The sequence below is a fragment of the Drosophila mojavensis genome, unplaced genomic scaffold (assembly GCF_018153725.1).
Source record: "Drosophila mojavensis isolate 15081-1352.22 unplaced genomic scaffold, ASM1815372v1 contig_36, whole genome shotgun sequence".
In the NCBI taxonomy this organism is placed as follows: Eukaryota; Metazoa; Arthropoda; class Insecta; order Diptera; family Drosophilidae; genus Drosophila; species Drosophila mojavensis.
This window is the reverse complement of record NW_025318858.1, coordinates 19,621,322-19,644,088: the sequence shown is the minus strand read 5'-3', so window position 1 is coordinate 19,644,088 and position 22,767 is coordinate 19,621,322. Positions and strand designations below refer to the sequence as shown.

Genomic DNA, 22,767 nt, shown 5'->3' with positions numbered 1-22,767 from the left:
ATATTTTTTTATCGATTGTCCTTCCAAAAGGAGTCTGGTCCTTCGATGGCCAGTGTATAATATTTATAAAAAAAAGTAGACAGCAACTTGCGGTCTCTCTGAAATATACGAAGTGCTGGCACCGGTGTTCAATTTTGTACTGAATTTATTAAATTTAACATGAACGCAAGCGCAGCTTGCACAGTAGAGAGCGCACCTATGCGCATCTAACAGCGAGCAGCGAGAGAGCGATCTTTTGGAGAGCGACACTCCCGTGCTAGCGCGTACAATAACAACTTTTCTGTACAGTGGTTCAGCTTCAAGTACTTAACCTATACAATTTCGATAATAATTCAATTAATAATTCATAATAATTCAATTTCTTATAATAATATATAATAATATTTCAGAAGGCAATCCAAATGCCTTAACATCGGCCGCGTTGAAAGGCCGCAGGGCTTCAATAACATGGTGTATTAGTGGAGTGGCAGTGGTGCAACGCGATGAATTGCCCTTTTATATGTGCCATTTTTTGTCTTAACGACAATTACGCGCACTCTACCATCTCCTCCGACTATGGCTTCCGTCACCACGCCTAGCATCCACTGTTGTGGAGGAGCGTTGTCCTCTCCCACGAGCACGACTGCTCCGACCTGTATGTTCTGTCTCTCCTTCGTCCATTTTGACTTCTGCTGCAGGCTGAGCAGGTAGTCCCTTGACCAGTCGTTCCAAAATCGACGCTTGATGTTGGATGTCAGCTGCCATCTTTTTAATAGTGTCAGCTTGACGTCGTCGACTGGCTCTGTGGACGCGATTGGCAGCGGCACGAGCGTTGCTCCCTATCAGGAAGTGCCCTGGCGTGAGCACTTCGCCGTCGTTGGGGTTGCTGCTGGGAGCGACCATTGGCCGCGAATTGAGCACGGCCTCGACCTCGACCAGCACGGTGGCCACCTCGTCTTGCCGTAATCGAGCGCTGCCCATCGCTTTCAGCAGCAAACCTTTGGCGGATTTCACCGCCGCTTCCCAAAGGCCGCCAAAATGCGGTGCTCGAGGAGGGATGAATACAAACTCCATGCCCCGCTCCGCAGCAAACATTTCCATGTCCGCTGTGTTGCCATGGAACGTAGCTTTGAGGTCCAGCGTGCGTGCAGCACCCACGAAATTGGTGGCATTGTCGCAGTACAGCTTCCGGACAAGCCCACGTCGACCAACGAACCTGGATAAACACATTAGAAATGAATTTGTGGTTAAATCGGTGACTAATTCAAGATGCACTGCCTTCGAAGTAAAGCAAACAAATATGGCAATATACATTTTGACTGGCGATTTGCCCCGAATTCCCAGCGAAACTAGTATTGGACCGCAAAAGTCCACTCCACTGATCTCAAATGGCCTATTTCCATGTAAGCGATCAGCGGGAAGATTGCCCATTATTTGGGATAAGAGTTTCGGCTTGTAGCGAAAACAATGTACACATTTTCGGACTACTGCACTGCAAGCCTGTCGAGCATTGACCAGCCAAACCTGCTGACGAAGCAGGCCCATTAGTACTAGGGGATTGGCGTGGCAATGAGAGCGATGCAAATGCTCCAAATAAAGCGTTACGAAACGACATTTTTTGGAAGCAACAATGGGAATTTGGCATTATGTGCTAATGGTGCCTTCAATAAACGACCTCCTACTCGTAGCAACCATAACATACGCCTGCCATGCTGATGTGGGTGCAAAAATGGTGTCAGTTTTTGCAATGACGGTTGCAACACGACTGACTTCTTTATTTTCTTTATTTCTTCGCTGAATTCAATGTGTTGAATTACAGATATAACTGCAAGGAATGCGAAGCTTAACTCAGAAGCTGTAGGAACAAGTGAAGAATGACTTTCTTGTTTTCCATTGATAAAGCGGAACATATAGGCAACGATGCGGATTAGCTTAGAAAATGATGACGTTGACTCAATAAGATGTACGATAGGATTTGCTACCTCATCGACCGCGATCATAGTAATTGCAGTTCTACGCTTCTCTAGCAGCTCTAACTCCTTTGATAGGGTGATTTGTGGGTTGGCTGGCCACAATGTGTCAGAGAGCTTTAAAAATCCTGGTCCGCAAAACCACAATGATGTTTTAAGCTCCTCAACTGAACATCCCCGAGATACAATATCTGCTGGGTTGTCTTTCGTTGGTACATGACGCCAAGATACATTAGTTGTCAACTCTTGGATGGTTGCAACGCGATTAGCAACGAATGTGTTCAAGCTAGATGAATGCATTCGCAGCCAATGAAGCACCACCTCAGAGTCTGACCAAAATGTGACTTGATTAATAGGACAATCAAGTACTTTCCTTACCGCATCCCATAAGGTAGCTAACAATTCTGCAGCACACAACTCCAGCCGCGGAACAGATTTTGTTTTCAAGGGCGCTACCTTAGATTTAGCGACTAGCAGCCTGGTAGTGATACCCTTATCTGTTTGCATTCTTACGTATAAACAACAACCGTAAGCTCTCGTTGAGGCATCAGCAAATCCATGGATTTGACATCCTTTCGATTTAAGTGTGCCAACGTAACGAGGTATATGCAACGAGTTTAGATTTGAGAAACAGCTAGTTACTGCCTCAAATTCTTGCCTCATTTGAACAGGCAATTGGTCATCCCACCCAAGTTTGTGCAACCACATTTCCTGTAAAAGGACCTTCGCACGAGTTACGATCGGACTTAACAAACCTAAGGGGTCGTATAACCTTGCTACAAATGACAAAACGGATCTTTTGGTCTGTTGAACTTCTACTGGACAGTTCATGGAATATCTAAAGCTGTCATTCATTGGATTCCAAATTAATCCCAATGTTTTTGTGTCCTCTTGATGACCAATAACTATATCGTTTCTAGCTGGTTGTGCTGCGAGTTGTTTACAATTGGACGACCATTTTGTGAGAGGAAATCCAAACTTTTGAAGAATTGCGATCAAGTCTCGATGCAACAAGCACAATTCTTCGACGCTATCTGCTCCTGTCAACAGGTCATCAACATAGAAATCTCGGGCTAACGATCTTGCAGCAGCTGGATGAGTGGAAGCATGCAAGTCGCTTAGATGTTTTAAACATCGAATTGCTAAGAATGGAGCAGTCGCTGTCCCGTACGTTACTGTGTTTAATCGAAAGATTTGTAACGGATCAGTGGGCGTTTCCCTCCACACAATAAGTTGAAAGTTGCGGTGGGACTCGTCAAGTTCAATTTGACGGTACATTTTAGCGATGTCTGCTGTAGCAGCCCAAGGACGAAGTCGAAATCTTAGCAAAGTCTCCCATAACTGCGGCTGGATGGTCGGACCCACCATGAGTAGATCATTCAGCGACAATTGAGAGGAGGACTTGCTAGAGGCATCAAACACTACTCGAAGTTTAGTGGATGCGCTGTGCGGTCTTAGCACGCATTGATATGGGATGAAATAATGCGGCTCTCTCGGAATTTGATTGTTAGTTGGGCTCATGTGACCCAAGGCCAAGTATTCTTTCATAAAGTCAATATACATTGGCCGAATGTCTTCTTGCTTGCTCATTCTTCTTTCCAAGGCCAGAAATCGTCGCTTGGCTGTGTCGTAAGACGTACCAAGACAATGTGGGCTTGATTTGAATGGCAGCGACACTCTGAAACGACCCGAGGTAGTTTGGCCAATAGTCTCCACAAATGACTTCTCGCACAGTTGTTGCTCTGGGGTATACAAATTCGAATTAATTGTATTTGGCTTTTCTTCCAACTCCCAGAACTTGCGAACTATTGAATCTATAGCTATGTCGTCGTTTACGACGCTAATGAAAGTCGACGAACTAGTAGCTGCATTCAATGTTCGGCAGCGACCAGATACAATCCAACCAAAGGCAGTCAATTGCAATGTTGGGTTGTTATCGGATCCTTTTATTTTGCCTTCTCTTAATATATCAAAAAGATATCAGCACCGAGCAACAAATCAATACGTTGCGGCTTGTGGAATTGAGGATCAGCTAATTGTACATTATCAGGTACCTTGATCTCTTCAGTGTGCTTCTCTGGTTGATACGACGAAATGGAACGTAACACACCAAAGTCTGTTCGGATTTCTATGTCGTCCGTTCGGGACGCTATCGAAGTTTGAACGCTGTGCCGAACAGATGACTGACAATTAGCAATGCCCAACAATTGAATCCCAGATCTTTGCCGTTTTAATTTCAACTGTTTTGCCAGTTCTTCAGTTATGAAATTTACTTGCGAGCCGGAATCTAATAAAGCTCTAGCTAAGTGATAAGATCCAGATTGATCTTTTATCTTCACAACTGCAGTTGCCAAAAGAACTTGATCAGAGGCTATCCGTGCGTGATTTACAGATGAAATCTGTGACGAAGTGACACGAGGGACTGCTGATACAACTGCTGAGCTACTTTGAGCCGCTTCAGAGCTGTATCTATGCAGTATGGTATGGTGCGGCTTAGAGCACACACGACAGTGGGCTGATTTGCAAGCAGCCACTGAGTGTCCTGTTCGCAAACAATTTATACAGAGCGGATAGCTCTTTGCGAACGTAAAACGTTTCTGGCAAGGTATTGCTGCGAACGACGAGCACGAGTGAATGAAGTGATCGTTCTTTTTACAAAACACGCATTTGGGACTCTGCGGCTCACTTGGCAGAGCGACAGCTAGAGAAGTTTTCCCAATTCTTTTCTTATTATCCTGAGCTACCTTACGACGTGGACCAGATGAGTCTTCAGCACTTAAATGCTGATACCGTCTGTTCAAGGCAGCTTCACAATCTTGCCACAATGGAAGCTTATTGTAGTCAAGATTCTCTTCCCACCTAGAGCGCGTGCCAGCGTCCACTTTCATCATTACCAAATGGATGAGCATGGCATTCGAAATCTGCTTATCAGATCCTAGCGATAAAAGAGATTCGTAAATGGCACGGACTGAGTCTATCAGCATGCGCAAAGATGATGCTGACGGTTCGGACATGTGTGGGAGATCAAATAGTTTTGAAATGCTGTTAAAAAATATGAGACACTGATTGTCGTACACATTTTTTAAAGCAGCTAACGCTTTTGGATAATTTGCATCTGTCACCTGATATGCCTTGACAGTGCCTAATGCTTCTTTGTCCAAGCATGACAACAAGTGGTTAAACTTTTCTATATTTGATAACCCTGGCTCGTTGTCGACTAAACTCTCAAAAAGTCCAATGAAATTCTTATATTCCGAATATTCTCCGCTAAACTTTGGCAGCTTTATATTCGGTAGATTCCTAGAATGTGACACTGAGCTAATCATTGTAGAGTTAGCGGGACTCTCACTTTTAGGTTGGCTATCACTACCTCGCTTCATAAGAAGTGCCTTTGTCGATACACACAAATCTTCTAACGTTGACCGAGGCACTAAATCTGCGTTAATGTCGTCCAACTCTTGTTGTGTCTTAAAGGCCTTTTCTATGTAGCGGTTCAATATCTCAAGTCGACATTCAATTTCAAATGGCTCTACTGGTTTAGTGTAATCTTTTAATGATTTATTAATGCGTGTTATGTCGTTTGTAACATTTTTGTAAACGGCCAACAGAGCTTCGACACGCTCTGATGATGACTCGTCCATAGACCTATTCTTTCCTCGCTTGTTAGTCATGATGCTATAAGTGATGCTCAGTTGAAACCAATTTCAATCGAAACAAATAAAAGTTCACTTAATGTATGACAACAAGCGAAGAGCAATTCAAGAATGTTAACAAATGCGCGCGATCGTAATAAATCTCAATATATTACGCTGGCAGTGTTAAACTATACTTGAGTGACTGTTACGATATAGCGAAGACAACAACCAAAATGTTGAGTGACTATTTGGGCAAGTGGTCTATTGAGTTATATTTGACTGTTGAGCGACTGAGTGCAATGCATTCATAAGCGAGAGCGCGCCGGTATGAATGCCAAAATATAATTGCAGATCGAGCTCATACAATGAGCGCAAAGCGAGAGTGCAAGTTTTGAGCGAAAATATATCCAAGTGACGAGCGCACGTTTTGAGCGCAAAGCGAGAGCGCTGCTGCGTGTGCAAGCGTGGGTGCAAACGATATTGCAAGTGAGTATGCAATGAGCGCAAAGTGAGCGCGCACTAATATGTGCAAGCGAGACAGTAAAACGAGAGCGCAACTATAAGTGCAAGCGCGAGTGCAAACGATATTGCAAGCGCGCATGCAAATGATGAGCGTAAATTAAAGCGAAATTTGCTGTGTAAGCGCGAGTGCAAACGATATAGCAAGTGAGTATGCACTGAGCGCAAAGTGAGCGCGCACTAATATGTGCAAGCGAGACAGTAAAACGAGAGCGCAACTATAAGTGCAAGCGCGAGTGCAAACGATATTGCAAGCGCGCATGCAAATGAAGAGCGTAAATTAAGAGCGCAATTATCTGTGCAAGCGAGAACGAACTTTTATGTGCGAGCGAGAGCGAGCTGTGAGCGCAAGCGCAAAACGAAAGTGCGAGACGAAAATGAGCAAAAAAAACTGTAACACACTAGCGGCGCCAAAGAAAACTTGGATTATGCGAGGCAATAGAGATTGAATTATTTGCAGATCAAAGGTCAATATGCACCTTATTATTATTTTTATTTATTTTTTTTTTTTTAAATTTCAATTTGAAATAAGCTCAACACAATGTACATAGGCGTAGATTGTACATACATTAATATTTTGTATGTCTCAAGTAATGCATTTATTTATTTATGGCTTGCATTACTTGGTCATCTATGTGCTCTATGTATTTATGTACTTCCCTGATTATCCACAAAATCCATAATCCAGCTTCCTTCAATTCCAGAGAGTGTCCACCCGGGGGCGCCAAAAATGTCCTTCCAAAAGGAGTCTGGTCCTTCGATGGCCAGTGTATAATATTTATAAAAAAAAGTAGACAGCAACTTGCGGTCTCTCTGAAATATACGAAGTGCTGGCACCGGTGTTCAATTTTGTACTGAATTTATTAAATTTAACATGAACGCAAGCGCAGCTTGCACAGTAGAGAGCGCACCTATGCGCATCTAACAGCGAGCAGCGAGAGAGCGATCTTTTGGAGAGCGACACTCCCGTGCTAGCGCGTACAATAACAACTTTTCTGTACAGTGGTTCAGCTTCAAGTACTTAACCTATACAATTTCGATAATAATTCAATTAATAATTCATAATAATTCAATTTCTTATAATAATATATAATAATATTTCAGAAGGCAATCCAAATGCCTTAACATCGATAAAAAACCTTATCGAAACCCAGTTATAAAATTATATCTTCTACACCTTTATTGCTAGAGTCTCCAAATTTTTAATGTATGCTTATATGTAATTTATACAATTTCGGTTTTTGTTAAAATTTACCCCCCACCTCTAAATTCACCCCCTCACCCTCACTTTTGTAAAAAGCGTATTTCAAATACTAGAGACTTGTGCTTTGGCAATTACATGCATATTCATGTTATAATCATAATCTAAAAGTTTCATGAAGATCGTACGTCCATAAAAAAAGTTATTAAACAATTAAGTTCTCATAGTAAGCGCACACTGCAGCCCATGCGTGTTTATGCGTGGTTGCTTGTATGTGTATGTGTGTGTGTATGTGTGTGTGTATGCGTTTGTGTCTGTATGCGTGTGTGTGTGTATGTGTGTCTGTATGCGTGTGTGTGTCTGTATACCTGTGTGTGCGTACGTGCGTGTGTGTGTGTGTGTGCGTGTTTCTTGTGTAAGCTGAAAGTCGCGAAAAAGTATTGAAATATCTATTGCTCCAAGGGTTCAGGGGATCTCGTAGTCGAGCAGTCTCGACTAGAGCTTTCTTACTTGTTATAAATTGTTTTTGTTCTTCGTTTTTATTTATTTTTGTATTAACCGCTCACTCGAGCTTGGTTTCCGTTATTTGCGTCACCTTAAAATCTTTAGAATGATTAGCATTAGTTCATATACTTTACTCCACATTTTTTGTTTAATCTTAGAATACTTTTTACTAAAAATAAATAAGAATTATGATAATCATAGTGAGGAATTATACTAAAAATAAATGCAATATTTGAAAATCGTAGTGATGAATAGAATTTGTTTTTAATGTAAAAGGATTTTACTAGTCCAAGTCTATCTAATATTTTGACTATACAAATATCAAAAAACATTAATTGACAATTTTATACATTTCATTTATCCGGATTTTCAGAAAATCTGCTAATGGGATGCTTTTCACTCAACTCTTACATGTTTTTATATGTTACCATATTTTTATTATATTTGAAACCTAAATTTTTTTTGCAAACCTTTTAATGAGCTTGGTCAAAGTGAAAGGCCCAGTGCGTCTTTTGTTTATGAGTTTTTTATTTTTTAAATATATATTTTCTTACACTTTTTTTTGGTTGGCTGTAAAATGTTTGTGGTAACAACATTTGTTGGCTCAATTGTTGCAATCTGTGAATTTTGTTATTGGTTAAGTGCGGCAATTTTGTTGCGCCCCTCGTTTGGCTTATATAAAATGCCACACAGAGTGTCTGCAATGTTGCATCTCTCTCTAACACACAAACACTTACACACACACTCACACATACACCTGCTGCATATTTCTTGTTAAAAGCCAAGCGTTATTTTATTTTTGAGCTTTTGATTGGCCAATTTGATGTTTGTTGGTGTTGCCTTTGCTGTTGCCGTGGCTGTGGCTCGACTTTTAGCCGCCTTATGAAGGCCACTTGTTGTTGTAATGCTCACTTACACGCATTATGATTTCAGATATTTCTTTCAAAGAGGCCGCTGTGTGAAATATCTTAACGGCAGCAGCTAACTTGCCTGGGATTAATCTCTCAAATATGCCTAATGGCCTTATATAATGGCAGTGGCAAATGCTATAAGGAAATCAAGTTGAAATATTCCATATATGCATATAGTCTGTCCAATTGTTCAGTCATCAAAGCAAAAGAAAATTGCAATTGAGCAGAAATCTAAACAGTAGCTGCTGCAGTTATGGGGTGAATGTGAACATAAAACTGATTTTAATAGTTCATAAAGCTATAGATCATAAAGTTTATCATTCGTCAGTTAATTGCATTTGTATGCACTTTGATTAAGCAAAAACAAAATGGTATGAAAGCAACTCAATTGAAAGAATTTCATCAGCAAACCGAATCAAATTTCAGATATACATATACTCTAGGTATATGTGTGTATATAGTATATATCTGCTCTTGACTTTTGCCATCTGGCGATTACTTAATGCTGTATCTTTCTCGCTCTTTTCTTACTCTATTCTATTCTATTCTATCAGCAATAAAAGCTCTATAAAAGCTTCTTATCTTGGATTACGTTTACACTTTTCATTCTTTTTAATGAGCCATAAATAGTTGCTCTAAGATAAAAAACATCTAGAAGATTATGAAACCTTGAGACTATTTTAAAGAATAATATTGAAATATATTTTATTTTATATATGTACATTCTTGTATCCCTAATTCACTTAAAATTCTAGTATTCAGGTGTTGATAAGCTGTCAAAAAAAAAAAAAATGAAGCTGTTGTCGAGTCTGTTTAATCGCACTTTGTTCGTTGCTCTCCCCCATTCGATAAAAATTGTGCTTGAATTGGCTATTTGGCTGATTGGCCTCGGTGTGGGGGGAATTACGAAATTTTCTTTAAATTAACTCTACTCTGAGTAGACCGAAAAAAAAAATGCCAACGAATAAGTTACTAAAATGCTTTCAAAATACTTTTGCAATGGGAAGAGAAACGGGGCATTTCGATTGTTGTATAGATTCTTGGCGAATATTTTGTTAAGTTAGGCTGTTAAGTAAATATAATGATATACAAGTATACAACAGTATATTAGTATGTATTTATATACATATATACATTATCAATAGTCTACTAATTCTTTCATTCTTCAACATAACCATCAACTCTAGTGAAAGTAAATTGATTAACATATTTGTGAATTGAATTGAAATGAAAGAATTCTGCATAATCCATATAGTTCACCTTTCAAATTTGTTAGTTTTTCTAAATTTTGTTTCCTTATTGTCTGAGAATTTGGATAGGTTAACGTTCTTAATCGCAGACAATGTCAAATCTTAGACATATTCAGAGATAACAAAACTGTAACAGGTCATAACATAAAGTCATATCTATATAGGCGACATTGTTCTACAATTGCCTTACGCTTACTTGTGATAATATATATGACGATGTTTATACTTTACCCACTGTCAAATCCAATTAAATTGAGATTCCTTCAGAACTTCTCAAGTGTATATTTCTATAGGGTATCTGCTAGTCTAATCCACTATTTTTACTACATTTCATAGATGTTGGTGTGTGTTTTTTTTGAAAACGTGCTGTCAGCCGCAATTTGTTTATCGTAAATGTTTATGCGCGCTGCCTTTTTAGTTGTGCTCTGTGCGTTGTTTAGGTTGTTTATGGGGTATGCCAAGAACGCCACATGGGAGCCCGAGAATCGAGAGCCGACAACCGAGAGCCGAGAACCGGGAGGCTAATGCTTCGCTTTGTATAAACAAGTCATAGCATATTTAGATCCGTTCGTGGAACGGCCATCGACGTGAACAGCGGATCGGAACCCCAAGCCCAAAAACTGAAACTGAACAAAAAACCAGACCAGACCAGACGAACGATTCGCGGAAAAGGTCAGTGGGCACGTAATATTAGTCGGTTCCGAAATATTACTTTTTTTTTTTTTTTTAATATTTCGTTTATGTTTTTGTTTTTGGACAGTTAAAGTCGCTGGTTATTGCGCAATGTACAAATTGTGTCCGGTTTTATTTACGACTGACTATTTTCTTTTTGGTGGCACTTGTCAAAAGTGGCAAAAAAAAAAAAAACACTAAAAACTAAAAACTAAAAACTGGTCACAAATTAAACTGAAAATTGCTGCGAAACGCAGCAACAAGACGACAAACGATGTCGGTGCGGCAAATTTCAAGTTGAATGAATGAATGAGCGAGTGGATGAGTGGTGTGAGTGTGTGACTGTATGAGTGCTTGTGGCAAGCAGTGAAAGCCAAGTAAGCCACTTTACGGCTGACTTACATTGTGAATTGTGGATCGTGAATGCCTATTTGGAATGCGACTTCCTGTGGCGGCTGTTGCTGTTGCCGCTTCTTCTGCATTTGCTGCACATCTCCCACTGGGCGACAGTTGCACTCCCATAAGACAACAGCCAACGGCGACACACACACACACACACACACACACAGCTAATTTGCCATTACCGTGAGTCAGCTGAGCGTATAAATGGATGCCCCGCCCCCCTCCTATTTGTTCCCCAACTCCTCGTCTAATGGGCCACAAAATGAGCTGGCCAATAAATTCTGACACGCCACTAAAACTTCGAATCGAAAGGAAAAGCTAAAATAAAAACTAAACTAAATCGCCAAGATCTTTCTCCTAGACAAACGTCGCTAATTGAATGCCTTTACAAGTTTCAGTAAACAAAAGAGGAAAGCTATATAAATTGATCGTAAAAATAAATATATGTTTCATTTTTAAATGCGGCAATAAAAGACAGCCAGCCAGGTAAACAGAAATTCTTTTTGAATTCTGTAACAATGGATTTGTTTAACAGTTGTTAACAAACTCGATTTGATTATTTTAAAACAATATTTATTTATAGCCTTTTTTCTACTTGTGACAAAACAACAGATTTTCTTTCCTTTTTTCGTGCACAATATAGAGATGAATGACTTATAGAAATTGTATAATATGAATCACGTTCCATATAATTGACTTATATGTAGATAAGCTATAGAGAAAACTTGCGCCAGATGTTCAAATGATTTCATACTATTTTTTTTATAGCTATTTGTCTGTCTATTTTGTATTTAAATTTTGCTAAAAACGAAAGCTAACCAAGCAGAGAAACGGAAATGTATTTTATAATTAGAATATTATATAAACATTTATAATAAACTTATAATAGTTTAAGGAGTTTACATTAAATTGCATCAAATATTCCATTATTATTAATCTTTTAGTTTTATTAGATACGCCCTGAATATAATTATCATTGGTTTGTTATCTTCTATAGACCTACATAAAAATATATAAATAACAAAAATATTTAATTAAATGCTATTTATAATTTATATTAGGTAGAATAAAAGGTGGCAGAACATATATCTTCAAGATTATTTGACATACGATTATTTGACATATTAAAATTTGATTGTCTATAAAGACTTCCTTTAGAAGTGTTACATATTAGGCAATGCAACTAAGATATGCTTGGCAAGGGTAACATCTATGAATTGGTATGTGTGTATATCTATGCCTGTGTGTGTGCTTGGGTGTATTTCTAGTGTTTTTTGTGGGCGGGTCTCTTGGGGTCGAGGTCTTTGAAAAGTCGCGTGTGTCGTGTGGCGTGTGTCGGCTCGGCCCGTTTAATGTCAAGCAGACAAACAAGCCAATAACAAAATACAAACACAAATACAAATAGTAAATACCACTAAATGGCAATGACTAACACGCGCCCACAATGACTGCCTGTCCGAGGATGAGTCTGGCCGTACTTCAAGAAAGATATATAAAAAACCATACGAACTATAATAACTGGCAAATCGTGCGACGAAAGTGTGAAAATAAGTATGGAAATTACGGTCTAGAGATTGCGTTTTACAGCCTGTGCGAGTTACTTATCTTTAATTTTTTTACAGTTTTAATTACACTTGTATATAATTGTATATAAAATGCAGTATTTATGCTTATATGTTTTAAGTATGTCCTCTACAGCTCATTGTTTAATATTGTTGCATAAATACAAATATTTGTTGTGCAATGATTAAAAGTTTTATTATAAATGTATAATATAAAAACGAATTTTTCTTACAAACATGTTTCAATAATGTTTATATTTCTCTAAATTGACTCATTAATAATAAATACATAAAAAATATTTAAAAATGCTGGTAAAACAATTTGATAAACAAACGTTGATATATGAATTTAAATATATTATTATGTTAATATTTATTTAAATTCATATATTAACGTTTGTTTATCAAATTGTTTTACTATCATTAAAAATATTTATGAAATTGTTTACTTATTATTTCCAGTTCAATTGAAAGCTTTAAAATTCTTTTTGAAAGCCATAAAATACCTTACATATCTTTATTGAAATATTTTGCTTATTTATGAAATTTTTTTTATTGTATTTATTGTAGAAAAAATACAAAATGATCTACGATTATAGACATATGGTACGAATCTTCAGCAACTTTTCACTGTATAAATAAAGCATAGCTTGCATACCTTTCAATCTATGTTTGACAGAGATAGTAAAAAGCGCAGAATCGTTAAAATAATTCAATATATACAATACAATTTGAGTTGATACTCACATATATTTATCTTATACTTTGCCACTGCCAGGCGTTTCGCATTTGCATTAGGCAATAATCACTGTGCTAAAAATATGTTAAGAATGTGCAAACATTAACAGAGCTTACGAAAATCAACAGAAATTTTTATGCAAATTTTGATTAAACAAAACTCGCCTTGAACCAAAAATATGTAAATGTATGTATGTATATAAAATATATATTTATGAAAAAATGTTAATTGAACAGATTGAAGGCGCACGAAATGTCTTTCAACAGGCGCAAATATTTGCAGGCACACCAACGCAATGTATATATAAAGATTTATACATAAATATATATGTATATGTATATAAAGTATATTCAAGTGTAACGCACCCCGTTCAACTTTGAGCTAGGCATAACTACGATGCGGGCGACGCCGCCCCCAGTCGCTCGCAGCTGATAGGTGGCTAATAGAGAGCTGGGGCTGTCACCTCTGGCTGGCGCATTTGGGGGACACACAGCAACAGCAACAAAACAAAACGCGCCTGTGACTTGGCTTGGCACATATTGTGCGGTCGTTGTTGCCGTTTGCTGCTATCCTGTTGAAAAATCAGGGAAATCTATTTATTGATGTTTTTCGCCAAGTCCTGAACGGTGGGGCTGGCATGGAGCATGCGGCCATGGCAACAGTGTTCGATTCGTGACGTTAAAGGACGTGAGCGACCCCTACGCTCGAGTAAGGAGAGTTGGATTGCTGCGAAAGTTTAGGCAAAAGCTTCCAAAAAAGCTTTTCGCTTGCGGCTCCTGCTCGGGCTCGTGTGCTGGCGACGTCACTGCTCCTGTTTTCGATTTGCGGCTCCTGTTGCTCCTGCGCGTCGTCCACTTGCGCCCGATTGCTGAACGCCTGCTGTTTTGAGGCGGAGTATTTGAGTTAGAGTTTTTGAATGGCGCGCTTCGCTCTGCCCCCCAAAAATCAACGCCAGTTGCAAAACCCGAAAACAGCTCCAGCTCCGGCTGCTGCTTTTGCTGTTGCTGCAGCAACTCAAACTCCAATTTTCCGCCTGGAGAAATGTTGGCAGTTTTTGGCTCAGAGGCGAAGATGGAGGCGGAGGCGAAGCGTACGTTGCTCTGGAGTCAAGACAAGAAGTTGAATGTCTTAGACGCTGCATCTTGCCCCGGTTGCTGTTGTTGCTAATTTATTTGATTTTTTTTGTTTGCATTCGTGTGCGTATGTTTTCCGTTGTTCGTGTAGCGGCCATTTTCTCCATGGAGCCAATTAGCACCAGGCGAACAGACGAGCAGACAGAGAGCCTGCCAATTCGTGCGGGGGTGTTTCAAGTTGCTGCTGGCTGCTCCTACGTTTGCCCCTGAAAGAGATACACACACGCACACCTATACACCTACACACTCACACTCAGCTGGCATCCAGAGAGCCAATCGCACACGCAGCTTCCGTCGAGCTTTGGCCTTGTCCACGTATCCACGAATACAGCATTTTCACAGGTCAAGGCGAACACAATGCATGCGCGTGGCGCGCCACACGGACCGACTTTGCAGACTCCTCGTGTGCACTCAAAAAAAAAAGAAACAGAGGAGAGGCTGAGAAATGGCTCGATCAAGGCTAATGAAACTGAGTTGTAGGTTGTATACATATACATTCATATGTATGCATGTATGATGTGCCATGAAAATGACAATTGCGGGAACAATGGTTTTGTGAACATGTATGTGACAGGCAGAAGGAGGCGTGGCAGCACCCATGGGGCGCTAAACTGAATAGCCAATATCTAAGGAGAGCACGCTTACTTGTTTATAAATATTTCATTTAGCTCTATATATTTGATTAATCTTTTAAGAAATCTATAATGATGAAACCAAACTAACCTATAATATTTTATATATTTTATTAATAATTTTATACATTTTAAAAATTTATTTTGAGTTTACTTTTAATATATTTAAAGTTCCGAATGCTTGAGGTTCAGCTCATGCTTATATAGATTTATAGCTGAGTCGGTTTACAAAGTGTAAAAACGATTAACAATAAATTTACTTTAATTGATTTTTAATTTTTTATGTAAAATGAAATAAAATAAAATAGTTAAAATTAATGAAATAATAATATTAAAAATTAAAAGAATTGAAATATAGGGATTTTTATACATATTCACATTGATATAGTAATCAATAATGTAAAAAATATTAACTGCAAATTGCTAGGAAATTCGTTCAGTGTACGCTACAGGCAGTTCATGTGTTGCTGCATTTCTCTTAATTTGATGTTCGGCTTTTTGTTGCAAAGGGTTGCTGTTGGCATTGTGTGTTTCCGCTTTTGGGTGGGCGGCGGTGGGTGGCGAGAGCAGAAAAGCTTTCACTTTCGTAGCATGCAGCCAGGATGAAACAATGGATGCGTTTTTGCATGTTGCCCCTGGTATGTATGTGTGTGTGTGTGTGTGTATGTGTGTGTGGCAGTTGTTCGTACAACGCAAATTTGGGTCACTTGTCGCCCCATTGGCGCACCATTGCATAAGCTCTGCCACCCATTTAAGGTGTTTCTCTCCATCTCACTCTGTCTTCCGCTGTGTCTGTCTCTCTGTGAGCAGCGCTATCTTGCTCTCGTTTTCTCTGATGTTGCAACAAAATGAGGAAGCCTAAAATAGCAAAAACGCAGCCGCATTACGTTAGTTGAAGCAGCCGTAGCTGCCTCTGCTGCTGGTAATCGATTGCAGTCGCTTGCCACGTCAAGTCCGCGTCCGAGTCCGGCTAGCTGGCCGGGCCAGTTTGAAGCCATAAGTCGCATTGATAAGAACAGCAGCTGAAAGCGAACAGAAAAACTAACAGCAAAAGCAAAAGCCAACGCGAAAGCGAAAGCCAATCAACCCATGGGGCAAGTGAAAATGCAAGTGCCAACTGTGTTTTAATCTCAACGCCAACAATTAGAACAACAACAAAATCTTCAGTTCTACACGAGTTGTTGCAAAGAACAACTAAAGTAACTTAGTTACATTTGTATTTATTGCCTGTGGGTGTAGGTGTTTTTTATTTATTTTTTTTTTATTTGTACTTTTTTTTTTTTTGTTGTTGTGTGAGTTTTATTTTGCATAACTTTTGAAATTTATACAAATTTTATTGTGTGTATTTATAATTTTGTTGTTCTCAAATATATTTCTATATACATATAGCCAAATTTAAGTGTTAACTCTTTTCCATTTTGTGTACTTTGTGTATTAACATTCATATAAACAATTGTGTATAAAATAACAAAAAATCAACAATATGCAACGTCCGACGCCGCACATCTCGACGAGCATCATGAGCCGCATGTCCATCTTTGAAAGTGAGTTAAAGCTGAACTGAAATGTCAAATCTTCTGATAGCAGCAGCAACAAAAACGGTATACAATATATAATAGCTATATATGCTGGTGAAATCTGTTTGTTTCGGATGTTTCTTGCAAATGCCTTTTCGAAGCGCGTGGCCGATGAATTCGTAAGATATTTGGCCATAAGCTTTGTATTTTGTGCGAGAGAAAACTTCACACATTTTATAAGATCAACTAAGCAGATATCAACTGCAATTAAAAATTAAGTATTCAGTTGGCGTTTGATCAAAATGTTCACTGAATCATGAGACTGTGTGAAGAGTGTGGCCGAAGCAGCAGGCAGCTGCAAAAGCGCTTCGATTGATGTGATCTGAGAATTTCAATTGAAAGACATATATTTATTTTATATAAATCTATTTATTTATATTTATTTATATATGTGTTGTATACATATTAATATATTTAATGTGTATATTCTGGTTTTATACATTTCTATATTTAATTTCTATATAAATTTTTATATTTCATATATTTTGTCTACTATTTATATACTTCCTCTGCCTATATAATGGAAGCTTTATTATATTATTATTATTATATTTATTCTTTTAGGAATATAGTTGGTGCTTCCTTCATAAATTTCGTTTAAATCAAATAATCTCACTGTAGTACACATCTCTTTACATTGCAACATTTTAATGTTTGTCCACTTCAAACAATTGAATACGGTGCCAGCCACTATCATTAATCTTAATTAATTCCTATTCAAATTCAATTTACATGTTCAATTATGTAAATTTTATTTGAAAACGCATTGAAGTTCAAATTTTTGGAAACACCTTTTTGCCCTCGAAAATTGTGAATATGTTAATGTTAAACTGCCAACGAAAATATCTATATTGAAATACTTTGTTTATGAGTGCGAAATAAATATTTCAAACAGCAGCCAGAGCGGGCTAAGTACAGGGTATTTGTTTGTCGGACTTGTCCGAAAAAAAGGAGCGCTGCGTCTAGTTTAATTTAAGTGCTTATCTTGCTCACTTCAGCTTAGTGAAGCTTAAGTTTAATGAATATTATATTATATATATTTAATGAATATTAATAAAAATATCGGAAGAGCACATTGTACAAGAGATCAGAGATGGTCTTAGAGATTGCCTAAGCTAGGGAAATTACGATTATGCACTATTAAAGCGCCTAATTCGCATGGAAGGATAGACGCCGGGATAAATAGATTTCTTTCAGTTTTATATATTTTATTTTTTATTATAAAGTTACAAAATGTATAAGTTTTTAATTTTCTCAGTCAACTATTTCTGTTTTTTATTTTTTTTATTTTTTTTTTCATCTAATTGAGTAACAACTTTATTAGCCCGAAAAGCTAGAGCGAAGTCATCTACGGAGGGCCGCGCTGCAGCTAGAGTGGAGCCAATTGTGCGGCGCATTGTTCGAGTTGACATCAATTTCTGTGGACCATCAATCAAAAAATCATTTGTGATGAGTCGCAGCGCACAATTACAACAAATTGGCAGTCATTTAACAATGGGCTTACATTTTTTCAGCTCGTTTCAATGGCCGTGAATGGGTCGCAGCAACCTTTAACCTTTTGCGCTGGCAACTGCAGAGTTATGAAAATGATTTTAACATATGACGCTGTTGGCCAATCGGAAATTGTATGCAAATCTTGATTGATTGATTGATTTGCATTTTCATTTGCATTGAACAATAGACGAGTGTGTTCGACATGTCGAGGGCCCACTTTGCAGCAGCTGCAATGCAGCGGCAGACGCCATAAATGATTTCCACTGTGCCATAGTTGGGCATGCAGACATGGACGACTCGAACGATTACGATTACGATTGCGATTACGATTACGCGCTGCAGTTTAACAAGTTTTCACTTGCGCAATTGGCTGAGTAAGGCAAAAGCAACAGCGACAACCCCAACACCAAACCCCAACCCCAACCCCAATCCCATTCCCTATTCCAATCCACACAGAACTGTGAGACTAATGAGTTGTGCGTGTGTTGGTGGGAAATTAAGTCAAATGAAATAACAGTCAACAGCCTTTATAAGGGCCCGCCGAGCCCATGGAGAAACTAATTATATGCAATTTGTTTTCATCGAGTTCCTCCATGTCCGATTCGACCCACAATCAACCAGACAAATGCAGCCAACAATTGGCTTCTTGTTGTGCGGCTGTCTCTGTGTGTGTGTGTGTGTGTGAGTGTGTATGGGTAAGTGAACGTATGTGTCTTGGTATATTTAATTTTACATATGAAAGCTTGTAATTTTGTCAAGCAAGAGACATTACTTTTAGCTGTCTGGAATGAAAGTTTTAATACCCTGCACGCGCTGAAGATTGATGAGCGGGGTATATTAACATCTAATTTATGCATATTTTTTATCAGCATCATTAGCATTTAGGCTCTCCTTTGTTTGGTTAGAATTTCTTTTATATAGGCTTTCCATTTTATCGGCCTATGCATAAATGAATAAATCTATCCATCTATATATTCTTGTATTTGACTTTTTATCCGTGCATCCATTCATTCATTTAATTTAATCTATTAACTTAATATATTCCATCAGAAAAAAAGCTATGAAATTTATTGCTCTATCCGCTTCTGTTTTACTTTTATTTAAACATCTCTACGATCAACTAGTCTATATAATCGTTTGTTAAATTCTTCCTGTCACCCATATCGTTTTTTCGAATATATGTATATCTTAGAATTGCGAGTCAAAATTTTTGTGGAAGTCCTCAACTCAAATATATATATTTAACCTTAAATTACGTTGAAAATCAACAAATTACTAATTAAACATACTAAATTAACAACAATTTTTAATAAAGGGTATCACAAAGTCACTATCCCATATTCATCCAGTTTGCTCGTCGTAAAACAAGTTTGGGGCAATGGAAAATTCGAGCTTTACTTCATATGACCCGCAATGCAAGAAAGTTAATAGAACTAAGCCTGTTTCAAGTTAAACTAGGCATGACACTTTAGTACAGTTAGGCCCGGGTCATATATCATATCAAGAGAGCGACACGTAGCATAATTGAAAACTTTACGCTTGCAGTAATATGCATATGGGTTAACGATCAGAGACCCTAAAAAGGTTCGTTTGCAGCTCGGCAATCAATGCAAAATGTCTTTTGTTTTGCACTGACGTTAAGCTAAATGGAGTGGACTTTGGGATAGGTCTATGAGTCTTGTAGAACTGGGTAACTATAGAAGGTAGAAGCTCAAAATTGAATTTGTAATCTATTATTCGGCTTAAGGGGAGTTGATTATATGTAGAAAGTCCTAATTCCAAATGAATAAAAATTACTTAGAGAGTATAGGCTTTATATATAGACAATAGATAATTCTGAATGACTTTTTCAATAGTTCTTAGTTTTTATTTCATTTTTCTTTCAAAATTAAATCTTATATGCTCCACTTCCGCATTGAGATAAGAACGATTTGGCATGGGAGCTTATATGACAAGTCAATCGTAAGAGTAGGAAATAGAATTTTCGTTGTTTATTTCTTGGTACATAAGTTATCTTTATAGACCTTTATAACTTATACCCATTATTTCATATCTATTAAATAATATATGCTATGAGAATTCTTAATAGTCTTTAATAACTTTCTATGAAATGTGGGTCGAAAGCTAAGATAACTAATGCTTTCACAAAGAAAAAAGAAATAACTTCTCATAATTAAGTAATATATAAATATATCTATTATATGTATATTTATTTGCATTTTTCAACATTGGGTCAACTTAACCATTAAAAACCAAATGATGTTATGCAGTCTCCGCCGTATAATTACGTTGTTCCGATGCCAAATGCCTCGGTGAACTCGAAGACACATTTAATGGCCCGAAGTCATTAAATTTGGTATGCAACACTCTGCTAGCTGTTATATATTTATATTTATGGTATGGCATGGTCTCTGGCATGGCATGGTAATATAAATGTATATAGACATATACATATATTCATTTGCCTCCCCATTCATTTCCTTTTTGCACATTTGCATAATTTTGGCGGGCATAAAAATTTGCTCATATGCCAAATGTGCATTATGATTCAAAATAGTTTCCGAATTGATTTCACGCTTTTAAGTCGATTTTTTTTTGAGAACATAAATTTTAACGACTTTCACAAAGCGCGTTTGCGTCGACTCAACGGCATTTCTTTCAGTTTCTTATCAACACCTATTAATCTAGTTTTGGTTCTAAACCAAAGTTTTTCTTTTCTACTAGTTTTTTATTTTTTATATCTTTGGGGTTTTTTTTTTATTTTTTTGCTGCTCCAGAAATGTGCGCCCAAATGTGGGTTATTATGGTGAAGGGGCGAACAAAGCGCTGCAAAGAATTTCAGAATTGACTCGTCTGTGTCTGGGTTGGCTTTGCCTTTGGCTTAAAGCGGTTGTTCTTGTTGTTGTTATTGCTGCCGCTGGTGCTTTTTTGTAACAGATAGGCAGTTTTCTGCTGCTTCTTCTGCTTTTTTTCTTTAGTGTGTAACAACAAATTGACAATGACATGAATGTAAAGAAATATTTAACCTTAATAAACGAACGCGACTCGAGAAGACATCGACCGCTCTTTTGTTGTGACTGGCTCATATATCTTTCTTGTTGCTGTTGTTGTTGTTGTTGCTGCTGCTGCTGCTGTTGGGCATTGTTTGATTTATGGAACGAAGGCCAAGTGCCAATTAAACTTAGTAACTGACAACGATTCTGATGCCAGTTTTATTTAATGCCTATAGAAAGTTGAAGATGGCAGTCTCATTCGTCCGTAATATTGATCGGCATTCTCTTTATCTTTATGCAGATACAGCGACGCGTAGGCATAGTTTGGCCGAGCACTCGATAGACACAATGATGTCCATGTCCACCTCGCCGCCAGCGACGCCCACGGGCGTCCAAACGGATGCTGAAGGCCTCATATTGCCAAAGAAGCTGATCAATCCCTGCATAGAGAACACCGATCGGAAGGAGCTGCATCGGGAGCTCAAGTTCAATGCACGCATGTGAGTACGAAATGAAAAATTAAATTAAATTGATTAATTGATTGATTGACTATCACTCTCTCTCTCTTTCCCTCTGGCAGTGGTAAGAGTGTGCTCAATCAGAAGAGTGAACTTCAGCGTGCCTATGAGAAGCAAAAGGAACGGCATGCAGCGGCCATCGAGCAGCATTCACCTGAAGCGGAGCTGGCTGGAGTGAAGGGGGAGCTGGGGCGTGTGATCATGGAGCGGGCCCAGAAGCATGGGGCAGCGGCACAGAAACAGGATGCCGAGGACGATGATGAGCGTCAATATGTCAATCCCGAGTATTTAAATGTGCGCGCCAAGCTGCGTACGGCGCATGCGCCCAATTAAAAAAAAAAAAAAAAAAAAAAAAAAAAAAACAAGAAAAACAAACAACAAAAAATTAAAATATATGAGAAAATTCTATAATCTTTTGAAGAGCTAATTTTAGTTGTGAGCCAACCAAATTTCTGTTTAATTAACTCAACGTTTTATGTGTGTGTTAACCAATCTAATTAGTATTAGTCTTTATACTTTGTTTATATCTCGAAGAACTTAAATTTAGGTTTTTTCATTAATATTGATATTATTAATGGATATTGCGTAAGCCGTAAGATTATAATGTCTAGTGCTTCTTCTGTTGTATGTTGAATGACGATAGTTTATTATGATTACGTTTACGCTTAAGTTAAAATTATGATTTCTGCTTTGTGTATAAGAAAAACGAAACAAAACAGTGTATAAAGTTTTAGTTTATTAACAAAAAAAAAACGATTCTTCTTCCAAACAACAAACCCCAACAAATTGGCTGAATGAATGTACGTATAGATATAGTCATAGGTTTGCGATATATGATAAAACAGGGGCAGTCGAAGATAGAGTCTAGCATCTAAGCCAACCGAATGATTCGAGAGTTAAAACAAAAGAGAAACAAACTTATATAGTGTGTATATGTATATGAACTATTTTATGTCAAGCGACTACTTGTTGCAGTTGCAGAAAAAATCTAAAAAAGAAAAAAATAAATAAATAAATGCTATGTATACAACATATAAATATATATATACATATATATATATAAATAATATATCTAT

The 22,767-nt window shown here is 37.9% G+C and overlaps 3 protein-coding genes across 3 annotated transcripts; 1 reads left to right on the top strand and 2 right to left on the bottom strand.

Moving 5' to 3' along the window:
* Positions 1-537: 537 nt before the first annotated feature.
* LOC122757124 lies at positions 538-1,410 on the bottom strand. Its single transcript, XM_044008458.1, has 2 exons — positions 1,292-1,410; positions 538-1,195 (listed from the first exon to the last, which is right to left on the bottom strand). Exons 1-2 carry the CDS (start codon positions 1,408-1,410, stop codon positions 538-540), a joined length of 777 nt encoding a protein of 258 aa, XP_043864393.1.
* Positions 891-17,521, bottom strand: LOC122757140. The gene is made up of 4 exons (XM_044008527.1): positions 17,518-17,521; positions 14,124-14,129; positions 8,149-8,152; positions 891-3,571 (listed from the first exon to the last, which is right to left on the bottom strand). The coding sequence occupies exon 4, from the start codon at positions 3,537-3,539 to the stop codon at positions 1,581-1,583; it is 1,959 nt and encodes a 652-aa protein (XP_043864462.1). The 5' UTR covers positions 3,540-3,571; positions 8,149-8,152; positions 14,124-14,129; positions 17,518-17,521; the 3' UTR covers positions 891-1,580.
* LOC6577358 (protein FAM107B) lies at positions 16,453-22,725 on the top strand. Its single transcript, XM_002003289.4, has 3 exons — positions 16,453-16,653; positions 21,475-21,673; positions 21,754-22,725. Exons 1-3 carry the CDS (start codon positions 16,593-16,595, stop codon positions 22,022-22,024), a joined length of 531 nt encoding a protein of 176 aa, XP_002003325.1. The 5' UTR covers positions 16,453-16,592; the 3' UTR covers positions 22,025-22,725.
* Positions 22,726-22,767: the final 42 nt, after the last annotated feature.

Bases quoted from the DNA above. Each gene is read 5' to 3' on its own strand.
- LOC122757124 (XM_044008458.1), bottom strand. From the start codon at position 1,410: ATGGGCAATCTTCCCGCTGATCGCTTACATGGAAATAGGCCATTTGAG. The intron at 1,196-1,291 runs GTATATTGCCAT...GTGTTTATCCAG, and splicing joins GGCAAATCGCCAGTCAAAAT to GTTCGTTGGTCGACGTGGGC.
- LOC122757140 (XM_044008527.1), bottom strand. From the start codon at position 3,539: ATGAGCAAGCAAGAAGACATTCGGCCAATGTATATTGACTTTATGAAA.
- LOC6577358 (XM_002003289.4), top strand. From the start codon at position 16,593: ATGCAACGTCCGACGCCGCACATCTCGACGAGCATCATGAGCCGCATG. The intron at 16,654-21,474 runs GTGAGTTAAAGC...ATCTTTATGCAG, and splicing joins CCGCATGTCCATCTTTGAAA to ATACAGCGACGCGTAGGCAT. The intron at 21,674-21,753 runs GTGAGTACGAAA...TCCCTCTGGCAG, and splicing joins CTCAAGTTCAATGCACGCAT to TGGTAAGAGTGTGCTCAATC.